We start from the raw sequence: 17,564 nt of genomic DNA, 5'->3' as shown, positions 1-17,564 counted from the left end.
ATTTTCACAACACTCATAATGTAATTTTGAAAAAATTATTTATGGCTGTAGGAAGCACTTGTCAAATAAAAATAAGAAAAATTTGTAAAGAAGGTAGAACACCGGGAAAAGGCAAGGAGAGATGTAGACAATAATATTACATTTTGGGACAGCATATGAAACATTTGAGGCCAATAATATTCAAGTCAGCAAAAAAGTTGGTGTACATGAGAAGACCCTTCAACATTATCTAAAATGCTCTGGTAGGGGGCAGATTGGAGGGTAGGCATCAGTATCTCACAAAGGTAGAGTACAGGGCGAGGACTCTTCTTAGACGCTATATAGAATTACCTACTCTCGATCAATGTTCCCAATAGGCTATGGGATATATTTACTAAAGTGAGGGTTTATAGAAGTGGAGGTTTTGCTCATAGTAACCAATCAGATTCTAGCTATTATCCTCTAGAAGGTGCGAGATAAATGATAGAATTAGATTGGTTGCTATGGGCAACATCTCCACTTCTATAAACCCGTACTTTAGTAAACATATCCCATATGAATCTCTTCACCAAGATCTACCATTATCATCATAGTTTGCATGGAAGACACCAAAAAAACTCTGCAGTGCCGCACAGTCAGAATGATTAACCATACAAAATACAAGTCATACATACAGAGCAATGCAGAGCAGGCTGACGAAGAAAGTGCACGTGTGAGCCATAAGGCATACAGGTATCTGCACACAACAGCTTATAGTCTAGTGGTAATTTGAAATAACTTATACTTTGTGCTCACTCTAACACAATTTCTGATGTTTATATTTGATTACGATAAGCTACAGATGCGCCCAAGTTCATTGTGGCTGATTGCGCAACAAACGTGCACGCGAGTCGCACTATGCGCCACAAAACGCTATCGCGCATCCCCGATTATGGGAGTGCATCTCCATTCAGTCCTACGGAGACGCGAATGCGCATCTCCGATCGCGGGAGTGCGTCTACCATTCATTCCTATGGAGATGCACGTGTGTGTCTCCAATCGCGGGTGTCCGCTATGCATGGAGTGATTTGCTGCGCTACAGGCAAGGATGTAGCTGGGTATATCTGTATGGTAACCTGTTTATGTCAACGAATTAACAAACCTCAAAAGTTCTGTTGCTGGAAAAAGATAGAGTGGCCGAATTATATGGAAACATGGCCACAGTAACCTGGGGGTATAACAGGCAGATCAGGAAGGTGTGCAAATGGATCAGGAGCGTGGATTGGGTAAATCAGAAGTGGGGGTCACATTTGTTACTGCATATATAATAAAACAGGCATAGGAAAGAATAAACCAAATGTCTCTGGCAGGGTCGTTCCTCTCTTAGCTAGGGCACAGTGTCAGTGTGGCTTTATTCTGGGACCCTAAAAGACGTTGTTATATACAATATATATAAAAAAAATATTGGAATAAAGTAAAGTGTCAGCGCTTGGAGGACTATCTATGTCAGCATTGTTCAACCATATGAAAGTATAATATATAGTTTATAGTTGTTGTTCACATGGGTAGGTTTAAAAGTTATGTCTATAATAGTCTCGGTATAATCCGCCCGATACAAACTGTGGGGTGGGTGTTCTTATAAATGTAATATCAGAGTGCAGTCAATAATAGTCAATCAGCTAGTGGTTGGTCACTGGTCGGCAACATCTTGGGGCTGTAAATTTCATCTGTATAAACACGTATATGTGGGGATGGTGATCTTTAGTGGTTGCGTATTGCAGATAAACTTCTCCCCTCTCCAGCTGGTCACTGTGCCAAAAATGCTGCCACTCCGCCTCAGAATTCACACAAGAAAACAAAATACCCTTGAAAAGTCTGCAAACGGGACGAAACGCGTTGGGTCACACTGGCACACCACCCATTTATCTACTACCATCCTGACATTTACGTATTTTCCTTGACCTGCGGCACATGCACTTTAGCTGTTTACCATTATTTTATACTATCTGTTACCAGAACAGCCGAGCTAGGTATGTGGGCAGAAAAATAATCGGAATCTCTTTTATTTATCCTGCACAGTGTCATATATATCTATTGGACCCCAGAGTCCTCTGCCCGCTCCCTCCCCCACCCCGGCCACACTCACACACATCATTCGAGCCATAGGAAGACGTCAGGTGGACCAACAGGAATACATCGGACCCTGGGTAATTCTGCATATCTTACCCACCGTTTCTGCACAATCGTGTCCACCATACCTGAAACCTTGGAATGTATTTTGTTTTCTTGTGTGAATTCTGAGGCGGAGTGGCAGCATTTTTGGCACAGTGACCAGCTGGAGAGGGGAGAAGTTTATCTGCAATACGCAACCACTAAAGATTACCATCCCCACATATACGTGTTTATACAGATGAAATTTACAGCCCCAAGATGTTGCCGACCAGTGACCAACCACTAGCTGATTGACTATTATTGACTGCACTCTGATATTACATTTATAAGAACACCCACCCCACAGTTTGTATCGGGCGGATTATACCGAGACTATTATAGACATAACTTTTAAACCTACCCATGTGAACAACAACTATAAACTATATATTATACTTTCATATGGTTGAACAATACTGAACATAGATAGTCCTCCAAGCGCTGACACTTTACTTTATTCCTATAATTACGTAAGGAGGTTGGGATACCCTCCAAGTGCTAAGCAGATAGAGGCTATAATTGTGTAACATAACCTTGAGCGCGAACCTTCCCATTAACCTTTCAAAAAAAAATATTGCCTCCCTGAATATCAGCCCCCCGAAAACAGATTATGATACCGCCAACTTCATGCCCAGAAAGAGTGTGTACCCCTCTGGTATTTGGGACAGCTTCCATTTCACTTACTTGAGTTCCTTTTTAATTTCTTCGTAGTCAGCCTGGACTTTCAGTTTTTCTTCAAGTTGCTGTAAACCGTTAGAGCAAATGTTTAAAAACAGATTTGTAGTTTGTTTTAATTTAACAGTTTATTTAGCCTGTTTTACTGTAATGTACCTATATCCCAAATATGAACACACAATACAAGTTTGTATGTCTAAAATCTAATAAAAAACTAAAATAAACATTTTCACTCAGAAATAACCTCACTGCCACTAAGCACATAATGTATGTTACAGGTAAGGTATTTTCCACACTAATTTCTCAGGGGTCAGTGTAGATGAAAGTGTATAGAGCAAGGGTACCCCAACAGGTTTTAGAGCTTTCCATGTTTGAGCACAGGTGACTTAATTAGTACCCCAGTCAATTTGCTATAACCACCTGTGCTCAACCATAGATATCTCTAAAACCTGAACTGTTGGGGAGCCTTGAGGACCGCGTTTGGGAACCTCTGGTATAGAGGCTGTTGGACATGGTACTTGGTTCAAGGTCTTTTAGGACTTTCCCACTGATGTATTAGTCATGTGAGGTAGTGTCAAATATTTTACGATCGGGTTGCAAATGGTACTAGGTAATGTAGTTTGCAGATACAGACTAGATTTGATGTGATACAGAGAGTATGCTACGTGGAAACCAGTGTTAGAGAGGAGGGCTCTGCACAACCTCTGCTCACAGCCCTGTAACTGCCCAGTGGATCTCTCCCCATATGTCTGACCTCTGGCAGGCGCTACTGCTCATGTGCGGCTAAACTGATCATTTTGCTCCTGTAGTGTCCTATGTGTTTGGACGTGCCCCTTAGCTACTCTTCTATACGGAAGACATACAAGGCCCCCACAGAGACCCCATTATCCTGTATCCTCCTATAACTCTACAGGGTGTATGTGCCCATACCACCCGGTGCACTACAACGCCCAGCATACCCTATCTGAGACAGCATCTACAGTCTGTACCTGTGTTTAACCCTGTGTCCTATGCTACCTATTTCTACCTGGTTAATAAACCAATGACTTGATTAAGCTGTCTGGACTAACCTCCATTTGTACATCCACTGCACACCCATCACTCCAGCACATCTGCATACTCTGCCAATAACCAATATATAGGGATCAATCCTATTAGCTGTGAGGGGGGGCGAGATGCTATTGCAACAAACGCCAGCAATCTCACCGCAACTTGCCCCGGACTTTTGTACACAGCTCTATGGAGCTGCAAACATAATTCTGCGAGTCAGGGGTACTGTATGTGCAGCATATAACTGTACTTACTAGCACCACCAAGGGATCGCAGCTAATAGGATACTTAGTATACTTCACAATAGGTATGTTGCGGTCAGACATGTTTACTTGGAATGACATCTTATGTATTGACAAAATAAATAACGTATTATTTACTTTACAAACACAACAATGTTTGTAAACTCAACAACATGGATATAGACAAACAGTGGGTCATCACATTTTAGCCAATTTAGTAAATGGGTTTCCACTGAGAAATCATAAATCTCTAATGCAGTCCTGTCAGTACCGCAGTTTACCATCTACTAGTAGGAAGATAAGGGGATCGCAGTCTTAAGTCACAATGTGGTTCAGTAATTGTAACAAATTCAAACTTTATATAATTGGGGGCATGGACTTATCTAGAATGGGTGCAGGATGTGTGATGAACGCGGGCCCCGGGGTCCAAGGGGGACCACACCAACACCCAACACCCATACATTATTCTTACTTCTCCGGAGTCCAGCGTCAGCGCTGCAGAAATCACCAGGAAAATCTGGCCAACAAAGAAATGTAATTTTCTTTAAATAGCAGAAATATGGGTTAAATGATGTGGGACCTATATGTTGTGTGTAGTATTGATGGGAAAGGGGTTTCTGAACTTGCAGATGAAAGTGTTTTTTTGCTATTTTTTTTACAACTTACAAACTTGTATATGCACACTTCTAATCACTATAGATACAATTTAATGTACCCGCAAAATACTATTTTTCCATCATTTAAAAAAGTTCCATTTAACTCCAATGCTTTGCTTATGGCCACATACAGCCTTCTACTCTGTCCTACTTATTTGCCACTTTTTGGGGGTTCAGGATTTCCACACTCTTACATGTACTTAGGTCACACACTGCAGAATTAATGCACAAAATCTGCAACTTGCTGTTTCAAGCTGAAGAAAATCTGGAGTGCTCTCCAGGAAAATAGCATACCAAATGTGCGGAATGTTAACGTGCTAGCACAGGGCCTGGAACCTGAGGTTAATTGAATCGGCTCTTTAAGGTTGCAAATGGAACCTCACCTAGAACCAATGCTATGTCTTGCTGCAAGTCCAATTAGCTCACATCCCCAATCCAGAATTATAATTAAAAACTAGTCAGCGCTCGTTAGTGATAAAACACTAAATTCCCTCTTACATTAATGTTAAAAAACACTAAAATATACTACACTGGAGTAGTGGGTTTGCCATCCAGAAACTTGTCCCATTTGATTAGGGACTCTGTAGATGCAGATCTCCAGCCCCATTAGTATGAAAGATTTATAATTGCATGATACAGTGTTACTACGACATACAGCACATAGAATAACAAACAAATGTCACAGACTTCCATGCAAAAAGTTGTTCATTTGGTTTTAATAGTGCTAGTGACGGCATACAGCCTTATTCACATGCAAAGATGTAGAGAGTCAAAAACTCTAAAGCCGGGTACACACTAGACGATATTTATTTTGTTTGCATGCAGGGTAAATACTGGCTGCTTTTGCATGTAGCCCACAAATGCTGGAAAGCTTTATTTTTATTGGGTAAGCCTCGCTGAAATCTTAATCTCTCTGTACATTCTAGAATGCTTCCTGGCATTCTGGCACCCAGGATGGCATGGGTGGGGGGCCTGGCCGGGGACATTACCCGGCATTAGAGGGCGGAGTGGGGGGCATTGTGAAGCAGGGGGCAGGCCATGATGATACGATTCAACGCGAATCGCGTCATCGCACCGCCCCTCGCCACTGTGGTGTGTGCTTTTGGGAGCCTCCCGGCCACTCTGGCAGAGTAGGTAAGTATGAATTTGCATTTCCCCTACCTGCTGTGCCCCATAGAGTTTCAAAGGTGCAAAGTCAATTGCTCTCTTTGTACCCAATCAGAATCAACCATATTACTCTCTAACATGCAAAGTGATATTTCTCGCCTAACATTAGATAAACGCTTTTTTTCCTTTCATAATGAAGCACATTCCTAAACAGAGAGCATTTATACATGTAAAAACTTAGTCTAAAGCTCAGTTAGGAACCTGTGGTTCTGCAGTTTGTGGAATAATAAGCTGCAGCATGTGAACAGGGCATGCTGGGACTAGTAGTACTACACTAGCAAGGAAATCTCAGGTTTCCTAACGCTGGTCGATAGCGATAAGAGTGAAAAGTTTATACAATTTACTAATCATTCTCTATGTCAGCAAGGAACCGGGGTGTTCATTCATGTATGTATTACACTTAAAACCTAATGGAGAACCTGCCTTTGCTGTGCTTGTATAATCATCCTCATTATACGGATATAATGCTGCCCTGGCATTTGTGTTCCAGCAGTCATGTTCTGATGTCGTGGCAGCAATTTATTTTCATGTTCAAAACACGAGACAAATTTGTGGTGACATCATCTATCAAAGGATGTGGACGTATGCAAATCTGGGGCCAGCGATGCATGTCGTACAGAATAAAAGACTCCGATCAGGAGGTTTTGCATTTGTGCGTGCATCCAGAAAACACGCTCTATTAGAGACGTCTCATTGAGCACAATTTCATGACGTCTTGAATTATCTGGGATGCATCTAAAAATGCACGTTACCCTGCAACAATGTATTTTTCAGGGCACTAGAGGTTAAGGGCAATGTTCCAATCCTCTACATGTCCCACTAGTAGGGAAAACTTTGATAAGAGCTCTCAACACAAGCATCAAGTTTCTACTGTGGTGATTAATATCAGTTAATCAATGTCATCCGGACCCCAGAAGCAACAAAAACAATTGATCTCTGTTCTGGTATCAGTTCTCTTTGGGACCTTAGGCAAATGACTATCTTTCTGCTCCTCCTGGATTTGAATTAAAATTGTTCTGCGGGACAAACACATCCTGTGCCTGTGACATCTCATATATAACACTACATGCAGTATTCGCAGCCTTGAGAAGAAATTCCTAAATTATTTATTATTTTGCAGGTTTGGAGTGAATGCCAGTGAGAACAATCTCTGTCCACCAATGATTAATATCAAATTATTCTAAACATTAACTGAACGGGCCTAGATGACTTGTAATCTTACAATTTCATATTAGAATTTTATCATTTTAATTTTTTTTTACTTTTTTTGTTTATTTATAGAAACCACTTATGTGATCAGGTGTCAGAGTGAAACAGGTCACCCATGTGCCCTCCTGCAACTTTTGCCAAACATATTGCTTTAGAGGTCTTGCTTCCTTCAATGCTATACGACCATGTATTTATAGCAACAAGGGATTTGGGATATAATACAGCTCCTCTGGCCCTCTTCCTTGGATACAACTGTATGCAGAGCAGCGTTACGATTGCCGCTTTAAAAATAGGGGACAACTCTTGCAGGAGCTCCCGCAGCGGCTGCAGCTCGCAACCTATTACATAAGCCCCAAGGTGTTACTACGCCGGTGAGGTAAATGATTTACTACAATGCGATGGCACCTACTTTAAGAGTGCTGTTCTTGGTGTTTAGCTGCTGCTCAAGCTGAGAGATTTGAGTGGCTGAGTTTTCACGGAGCTTCGTTAGACTGGCCTGTAACCTCTGTACGTCCTCCACTAGCTGGGCAATTTCTCGCTCCTTTGCAGTAAGTTCAACTTCCATGCTGGAGTGTGCCATCATCCCTTCTGCCGTCTGCTCCTGTATGAAGACATATATACAGGAAGGTTCGCACATTATATTAAATTACATTTTTGGTGCAAAATAAGCTCAAGGCTCACAATAAACATGCTGTATATAAGGGTATATCCAGACACCAAATCATTTTGGCCAAAAAATACAACGCTTCCAACGTATAAAAAACAACAAAACAAACAAATCTAACATAAATACTGTATATTACTACTTGTTTTATTAAAGAAAATCCAGCATTAGCTATATATTCCATTCAAATCATTTAGAAGTGGAAATTATAACAATATAATCACTTGATAAACCCAATACGAACCTGTAATATTGTTCATATAGGAAATGCTCTAAATACATAAAGGATCAAGAAGTAAGCTCTAAATGAAATATCTCAACAATGTAAAACTAATTTTGTTTTTCATCTAATGATTAAAATCTTACAAAACCCACCGTTCTAGTCTAGACTATGCACTTGTAAGTGAATACTTCCATTCTAGCTCCGATTATATAAATGGATTAGTTGCATGATTTTTACTATTGCACTTCAGCAATGTGGTTAAGTGCTTTCCAAGTATTACTGTACATTGGGACCAAGATTAGAAAGGTGTTTATGGAATTTCAACATACATTTGAAAATCTCCCATGATCTCTACAGTATGTTGCTTCCACGAAATCATGTGAACTGTATTGTCTGCAAATTATTTCCAATATAAAACTTTTTTACAGGGTGGAAAGTGTGTTATTCATAAAAAAGTAACACAAATCTTAAAGGAATAGGTCTTGGCAAACCGGGTGCCTGCCATATGGTAATGAACTGGAAAGTCATCATTCATGGGTCACCGATCCAATAACACTGAAATCTGCTTAGCTGTAAATTAGAACCGTCTCGCAGATAAGTGATTAACTTATATTAAAAAGTAAAAGGTGAAATCAGAGCTGCTTCTAACAACTGCATAGATTGTGTTCTGCTCTTTAAATCATCTTTCATATTATAAAACTTTCTGAAAAGCCGTCTTGTATCATTACATGTAAAAGTTCTCAGACTTCTAAATATGAATATCTGGTACGGATGACAAATGTGCAGATCACATGAGATAATTTTGTCAGGTTTTGTACCGTGTATTGCCAGCAAAATGATTGTTCTGAACAACCAATATTTGGCCAGAAGATAATTGCCATCATGGTGTGGTATCTGTGTGGTCATCAAAAACATACTGTAGGAAGGGTAAGTGGGAAGGGCATAATAAATACTATATACTAATAAGTATATATATTAATAAGATTGTACAGAGAAGGGCAGGGCCACGATGACCAGATTCACCAAGAATGGCATTATCACATCCACTGTCCCACGCATTGCAGTAATAAGTGGGTGAGATATGGGAGGGTGACCTGCCCCACCCTTACATTTATCTGCTAGACGTCCCTGTAGAGTAGGAAAGTATGGATAGGGGTTATAGTTGCACATTTTACCATAAAGGCAACAAAAACACAATAATGCAGTTTTCCTTTAATGATGGGGGATATTTATCAAAACATGAAAGAGATAAAGTGGAGAGATATTAATGGGGAGATTTATCAAAGCTTGGATAGAGATAAAAGTACCAACCAATCAGCTTCTGAAGGTGCATACACAGGGGACGATTTTTATGAACGACAATGATATAGTTCAATGATATATCGTTCAGTGTGTATGCGGTGAACGACCAACGAGGCGCACTCCCGCTGGGCTATAATCAGTGGCGGCTCCAGGGGTGGGGCAAATTTCAAATAGAGGAGCCACACCAACTGTCATTTCATTAACTGCCAAACACAGATGGCCGGGACTCACTGGCAGTTGGTGTGGCTCCCCTATTTGAATTTTGTACTGTGCTGCAGCCCCACCCTTGGAGCCGCCACTGGCGATAATGATGTCTTTTGTCGTGCGTACATGCAGGCCAATCTGACCATCCCATCAAGAATTGCCTGTTCAGAGATGTGGCAGGATGACTTCACTAAAAGATATCTTTCAGTGTATACACCAATATAGTTTGTCCTGCACTACAGAAAGCTCAAGGGAAATCAATATCGTTCATACAGCACATAGTCTAGTGTGTATGCACCTTAACTGTCATATTATTACAGGGTGTATTTGAAAACTGACAGTTAGGAGCCGATTGGTTGGTACTTTCTCTCTCCAGGTTCTCTCTCTCCACCCTCTCTTTTCCCCATTCCTAAAAATATTATGAAGGAAGGAAAGTGTACTTACAGAAACACTCCTATGTAAGTACATGTATGTAACTAATCAAGGTTACTGGGGGAGCCTCATCAGTCTATCATGAAGGCTATCCTCACAGACCACCACAGACAAGCAACGTAATACGTTGATCTGCTTTACACTTCTGAAGCTATCTAGCTTATACTATAGTGGTGGTAGACCTCTTGTGGACTGAACCAATATACATGGTAATGCAGCTAACACTTCAAAAGAAACTAATGAGTCCGAGTGAATACATACATACACATACATACTTACATACATATATATATATATATATATTTATTTATTTTGGTTGAGCTGACAATATGGGAAGTGGTTAAAATGCCGGTAGAGGGCAGTCCGGCGGTCATCATGCCGGCACTGGAAGGCCAACACCCTGTCAGAATTCTGGCGCAGGCTACCGACCGCCTGAATCCCAACGGTAAGTAGCAGAGTTGGGTGAAGGGTTAGCGTTAGGTACTAGGGGGAGGGTTTGGTTTAGGGTGCGGGGAGGGGGAGGTTAGTGTAAGGAGAGGGGTATTGGGAGGGTTAGGATACCAACCGTCAAAGTGTCGGTGTTCTAAAAATAGAAAGCAAATTATAATTTCCCTTGCCTGTGTGTGTGTGTGTGTGTGTGTGTGTTTTAGATTGTAAGCTCCACAGATGAAAGGACTGATGTACATGATTACATGGTGTCTGTACAACTCTGCACTATATGGTGGAGGTACACAAATAAATGAAAATAAATCATTCTACAGAACTGAATAATGACTTTACATTTGCTAGCACCCAATTTAGTTGACTATTGGGCAGGTAACGTCATTGATCACACGGCACTGGCGATCAGAGGTGTGTAAGCATGATCAGTAAGTGCGTTTCTCACCGCGTCAGGCGGCTTCTGCGTCTGCGAGGCATGATGGAGAGATTTGTTAACCGATGAGAGCTGCTCCTTTAAGGCCTCTGCCTCTCTCTGCGTCACCTCTGCTCTCTGAAGGGAGAAGAGAGAGAAAAAAGGTGAAGAGAGAAATACATTCATTTTAACAACTGACAATTAATCTGGGAACATTCATCAATTCATGCCCGGCTGACTATAATTGATTTTCCTAAACACTCAACCTAATAAATGTTGGGGGGTGGGGGAGGAGGGAAAAGAAAAAAAACATGGAAAGTGATGGATTTTTATTTTAAACAGTACAAGGAAGAAATAATTGAGCGATTATGACAGTAATTTAACGCTAGAAGCAAGGAATCCCCTGCTGCTGTTAATGCTGCAGCCCACTGAATTTATCAGGCTGAATAAATATGAGGAGAAATGGAATCTTTTTTATTCAATTTAATTCTATGCTCACGCCGAGAACCGTTTCATTTCAGAATTACTTGTGGGAACGACTCGTAGGGCGAGACACAGTGCCATCCTTTTAATCTGCTAGGGTTGTATTTTAGTAATCAGATTGGGATTCCAGGATCTGACAATAGAAGTGTTGTGTCATTGGGTAAAGTAGCCACACTTGCTTAGAAAGAAATAGGGGTAGAGCTCCCCAGAAGGTTAAGCCACAGGTTCTCAAACTCTGTCATCAGGACCCCAAACAGTGCATGTTTTCCAGGTCTCCTCACAAAATCACAGGTGAAATAATTAGCTCCATCTGTGGATCTTTTCAAAAGCGTCAGTGAGTAATGAATACACCTGTGGACCTGCTGGGTGACCTGCAAAACATGACCTCTGTGGGGACCTGAGGACAGAGTGAGCAATTCAGACCCGAACGCTAAGCTGCGCTCTCTCGCAGCCAAAAGGGGCCGGGTATGCAAATTCCAAGATCACACTGTCTGGTGTAAGAACGGCCTCTATGTCTTAGAGAGCGACGGCAGAGTGAACGCACGACGGTATAAAGACGCCCACCTTTCTTTCTTAACACACGTCATGTCCAGGAAGTGTATGATCAATCAGAACCATCGAGAGCCATCGGAGCAGCACCCAGCACTTGATGTAGACCCTACCCCGCCGCAGCACTGCGATCACTGCAGGCTGAAATACAACCAAGTGACGTGTACAATGACGCTTCCATGCTAATTATGCGCACCCATAAAACTCAGTTTTGATGTCCAGACACGCCTGCGTTCGCAGCACCACTCTCCCGTTCACAAGCACCTTCCGTTACCACCCACAAACGGCGCTCTCTGTCACTCAAAGTAGCGTCCAGTCTGTGTACTACGAGCACACAATTCCCGATCGCAATGACTGGTTCGTGCATGCCTATTTTGCCACATGCACAGACGGGCGACTATCGGCCATAGCGTGAGTCCGCGGCTTAGTGAACGGGTCTGGATCGGGCCCAGAGTTTGAAAACCACTGGGTTAGGCAATATAGGCAGCTGTCTTGGGTGCAACTAAGCTGAGGGGTGTAAACCTGCACTGAGTGCAGCTATCTTTGTTCCTACCTGAGAACATCCTGTGTCTGCATTGTGAAGTCTGCACCTGGTCATCTGATAGCAGAATCCTTTATTTCACCTTGTTTGCATAATTTTAGGACATCAGATTACCATGTTATTGTGCTGTGTATTATGCATGGAGGCCTATGGTGATGGGTGCCTCTGTGCCTTAGCTGGCAAAACACTTTGTTCTACAACTGATGGAATAATTAATTCCTATTATGTCTTATAAACGTAATCAAACATACACTTGTGTGCTTATGTATATTTTATACAATCAGTAAGCAAGTGCTAGGTACGCATGCTGTAATGGATTGTCTTCAGTGATGTCACAGATTCCTGCTGGCTGTACATCAAGGAACATGGACACAGCCCACAAAGTAGCTGTGTGGTAGCAACCGGTGCACTGTGCAATAGTATTGCCTCAATTCTAGAATTCACTAAGTGTTAAAACTGGTACACACTAGACTATGTATAGTGAGTACGACCTCGTTAGTGACTGGACCCGGCAGGGGTGCTGGCATCGGCAAGTACATACACACTTGCCAAACCGAAAGTAGCATGACCCAGACAACGCTCCGTCACTGCTGGTACGATATCAGCCCTCGGATCTGCATGCAGGGCCGATTGAGGATGTCACTGGGAGCGCGGATCATCAGCGTCATAGAGGTTACAAACTAGACGATGTGCCCGATATGTCGTCCGATCCGCAGCATCGGAGCAACATTTCGTCTAGTATCTACCCAGCTTTAGAAAAGAGTAGGCACTGTGGAATATGGAAGAGGACTGCCTAGAAATAATGAGCATTACAAAAAGTACGCTCAGCAACAATAACCACTGAATGAAGACTGATTATTTTATAACATGTAACCAGGGGATGCCCCTCCTCATTACGCCGCCTGGTCGGACACAAGCAGTTTTTTATGTTGACCCGGTTACAAGGAGATAAAAGCCTGCAAAGCGCACATCTGAGCAAGTACATGTTCATTAACTACGTCATGGCTGCGATGCACAGAAAGTAATTCAACCAATGCACAATCCTAGCTCTTTTCAACAGGATCTTTCACTCCAAAAATATATACTTAATCAAAGCATCATGTACAGGGCTAGCCTGCCAAAAGATCTTAGAACTACAAATCCTTCTTGGACAAAAGCAAGCGCGTGTGTGCCAAAGCAGAGGCAAGTAACTCCAGTCTAGTATATAGTCCAGCACCAATTTCTCAGCATGTTATTATGGTGTGCATTAGAGGGCTTTTAACGCTGTGATCATCATATAATGAAATTTCAGTACTGCCTGCTTCCTCTCTGTCATTATTACAGAATGGACAGAATTCCTTTTTCTAAGCTCACTGAAGTTGTTTTTTTTTTTTATTTGGAAGTTATTCAAAAGAAGGAAACACACATAAAAGGCTGAGTAGACTACTGTAAGCAAGCTCCTAGCTACAGAAGCACTTTTTCTGGTGCGTATAGTCTCGCAGGCATTTTGTCTTCGAAGTTTTGGTTAAAATAAGTATTCTCAACCACTGTGACATCAATCACATGCTGTCGAAAGGCTCTGGAAATTTACCTGGTTGGCTCTTTCAAGGTCAGTCATAATCATCTCAATCTCATCTGCCCTGTGACATGAGAGAAAATATGAATAAAGATGGATGGCAAATACAATGTAACAGATACAATTTTAGCAGTTAAAATGTAGCTTTTACCCGCGAAAGGGGGTCGGCAACAATATTGTAGGATTAGACAGATATCTGTGAGGGCAGTCTATCACCATGTCGTCATAGGTTGCTAGGGAATTGATAGATTGCATTCAAATGTATACATTGATTGAGCTCATAACCATATACAGAGATGAGACCCAGGTTCATTATCATCGGACAATGAAACGATTACAGCACATCAGCCAGAGACTGCTGCCAGTAGAACATTCAATGGAGCTGTAAAGGTGCCCACACACATACCGACTTTTCATCCAATTTGGCCGATTTCGACGAATCGTGATGACAGATCATGTAAAAAATGGCCAAATAGTGAGTTTCTACTCATGATCACCGTGCCGATACTCGTCCCCGCTCGTCGTAACTCGCATCTTCAGATCTGCCGTGCTGTAGGGCAGATTAGCCAATCTGGGATACAATGCATAGGCTGCACGATAGATCTTAAGTCAGATTGGACATTTTTAACTCCAAATCGTGACCGCGACTACCACGGGAGAGTTCAGGGGAAATCGTGTACATCAGCTGATTGGGAGCAAGTCGGTATGTGTGTGGGCACCTTAAGTCTATGAGAATTTCTGGTAATAGCAGTACCAGGATTCATTTGGAAAAGGCGCCAAGGTCTAGGACTAATAAATATACATTGGAAGGGCCTAAGGGCTTCATATAGAGTTGAGCACAAATCCAGCTAAATGATACAGCTTTGCATCTGGACAAATCATGTCGTCATTGAAGGGCATCCTTGACTACTATTAAAAAGCCCCCTCCAGGAGAATATGAGGCGATACACATGATCAAACCCTTCGGGAAGCGGACGGCATGTGGGAGATGGCTCTCTCTTGGGAGTCTGGGAGAACCCTAAGAAATTTGGGACTCCCCTGGAGCAAGCATGGTCAAGGGTTGAAAAGGCTATTTATTATTTAGTATACAGGGAAAATGCTGCCTGACTTGTCTCATAGCACAGTAATGCAAACTGTTATCTCCTAGCTGTAGTTCTCATAACGAAGCATTTCTGGGCTGATGCAGAACTTCCAGCATATTTCCACACAAATGCAGAGCCGCACACATCTCGCAATGAGACAGGATCTGCATGGGCAACATTTGTGCATACTTTAGTTTGCGATCAGTCATCATCACAAAAACATGTATTAGCAACTGCCCTACAGCAGGTGCATAGGAAACCCCTCCAAACAGACACATATGTGCATAATTACTTGTTTGGCATTTGCATTACCAGGCTCTTACTGAACTATGTATGTGCTAAAACGCTCCCTCACACCCCTGTTTCGCCTCTCCGGTCATAAGGCTTGCAATCGTGTATGTGTGTCCATTTGCTTTCTGGCCATGGACAGCATCTGCATCAGCCTCCTAGTGCCCAAAATAATTGGGTTTTAATTGGCTTCTATGTTACCGATATTATTGCTTCCAGAATTTAAAAAAAACAAACTAAAAAAAGAACAAAACACAGAGCTCTCCTTCCAGGCAGAAAAAGAAACATTATAAATAAGTGTTTAAACAACCCACATAAATAAGCCAAATGTTACACAAATTTAAACAATTAAATGTAACACAATATTTACCGCTTAGTTTGTATGTTTGGGAATAAACAGACACATATTGCTAAATAAAAATATATTTAATTTTAAAATGAAACAAACAGAAGGCCTAACTTGTGGATGTGCATTCTGTATATGCACACAAGAGAAAATTGTATCTATTCAGGAATTTAAAATACGCTTTATGCTATACAAAAAAAAAAAAAGCTTTAATGATTTTTAAAATAAATAATATACACAATAATTTATAGTGCCAGTCTCAAAATACTGTCCTGATCTTGTCGGGACAGTCTTGATTTTTCCAGCACTGTCCGTCCCGTCTTCCAGGAGGTGGGGGGAGAGTGGATAGGTGCCATGTGCATCTATCCATTAGAGCAGTGCTTCCCAACTACTTTCCAGATCTCCTAGTTGGTGCACAGACGTACTCATACTGAAAAAGACATACTGCACAGGTGGAGCTAATGCTTTCACTTGTGATACAGAGATCATCTGTAAAACATGCACTGTTAGAGGTTCCTGAGGACTGGAGTTGGGAAACACTGCATTACAGACCGACTAGGAACAGCCCAGCAGCTCGAGGAGCACTGGACTTGCACCCTGCCTGATGAAAAAAGGGGCTGTTTCGCCCCATACCCTTTTCACGCATGCAGAGATCCGCTCTCCACTTCCACATTTTGGGAGCTATGATGTACTTTGCTGCAGTGTGTGAGGCAGCAATCTTGGATGTTCACCACTGGAGTTTGCAGACTTAGGGACTGATTCAATGATGTATGCTAATGCATTCGCAACTGCACTCTCTTACGAATATCAGTTGCTAAAATATACTAATGCCTTCTAAAGCTGAGCCGAGCATAGGGATGCGCAACAGGATAAACATCCGTAACAAAGACGGACATCGGCCAGTAAAGCAGCATGTAAGCATTTAAGTCATCAAGTCTGACTAGTTGCAAATACTGCAGCTCTCCTGCCATGGTGCGAGGGCGATCACAATGACTAATTTATACACACCCATGAAACGGTATTTAGACGTTAAAACACGCCTGCATTTCTCTAACCCTGCCCCCCTCCCAAAACGCTGACCACCTGTCATTGACTTTTTGAGTGATTCCTATGTACAAGAGTAATCGGAATGCAATCGCTGCGTGTGTGCAGTTCGCACATGTGCAATAGCAAACAATCACTCAGCCTACGAAAATATCGGCATTACGCCCATCTCTGAATCAGGCCCTAAGGGCAAAATTCAGAGTTGTACACTATTAGCACCACTGCCTCATCTTTGGATGCAGCAGCGATGCTATAACATGCTAATGCCGGTTAAAGCGCCATATAAAAAAGCTGCTGTCAGCATCGCAGTTCCGAATGCTGCTTCCAAAGACGCAGCATCGGACAAAAACATGACTATCGGTTTTGGCTAATAGTCTACGTCGCTGCCTCTTCCCCATCCTGAAATGGTGGTATCGCATGCGCAGTCCCCTGCAATGGACAGGGAACTGCATACAACTCTGTTTCCTATTTTTATCAGAAGCCAATTCACCTACCTGTATAGAAACCAGAGCACTGGGAGGTAATACATACAAACTCCCAACAGATGCTAGTTGGAATTAAACCTGTGATCCAAGCGCTATGAGGCAGCAATATTAGCCACTACACAACTATGTTCCCGTGTATTTTAGTCCTCCTTTTAATATTTGATAGAAGCACTTCTACGTACAATTACAGGTGTCCATTTAGCTTTGCACATTCAGACATTGTAGTTTTTCTTTACATTATTGCTCAAGCTCCATCAGGAAAACAGAAGTTCCCCCAGCACTCTGCAATGGCTGGTGCTGCAAGAGAGACTTGCATCATATATAATAATAAAATGCACTCAGTTA

General features: G+C 42.0%; 1 protein-coding gene across 1 annotated transcript in view; it reads right to left on the bottom strand.

The window, feature by feature from the left end:
• CUX1 (cut like homeobox 1) overlaps nt 1–17,564 on the bottom strand; it is a 362,119-nt gene that overhangs the window by 82,658 nt on the left and 261,897 nt on the right. Inside the window, exons 9-12 of the mRNA XM_088454694.1 lie at nt 13,990–14,038; nt 10,880–10,984; nt 7,578–7,769; nt 2,854–2,912 (exon numbers count right to left, since the gene is read on the bottom strand). Coding sequence (XP_088310820.1) covers nt 2,854–2,912; nt 7,578–7,769; nt 10,880–10,984; nt 13,990–14,038 — 405 coding nt within the window. The remainder of the gene's footprint in view (nt 1–2,853; nt 2,913–7,577; nt 7,770–10,879; nt 10,985–13,989; nt 14,039–17,564) is intronic.

This window comes from Taudactylus pleione, unplaced genomic scaffold (genome assembly GCF_031769625.1).
Source record: "Taudactylus pleione unplaced genomic scaffold, aTauple2 ptg000040l, whole genome shotgun sequence".
NCBI lineage: Eukaryota > Metazoa > Chordata > Amphibia > Anura > Myobatrachidae > Taudactylus > Taudactylus pleione.
Note: the sequence above shows the minus strand (reverse complement) of the source record. Positions and strands in the feature narration are given on the sequence as shown.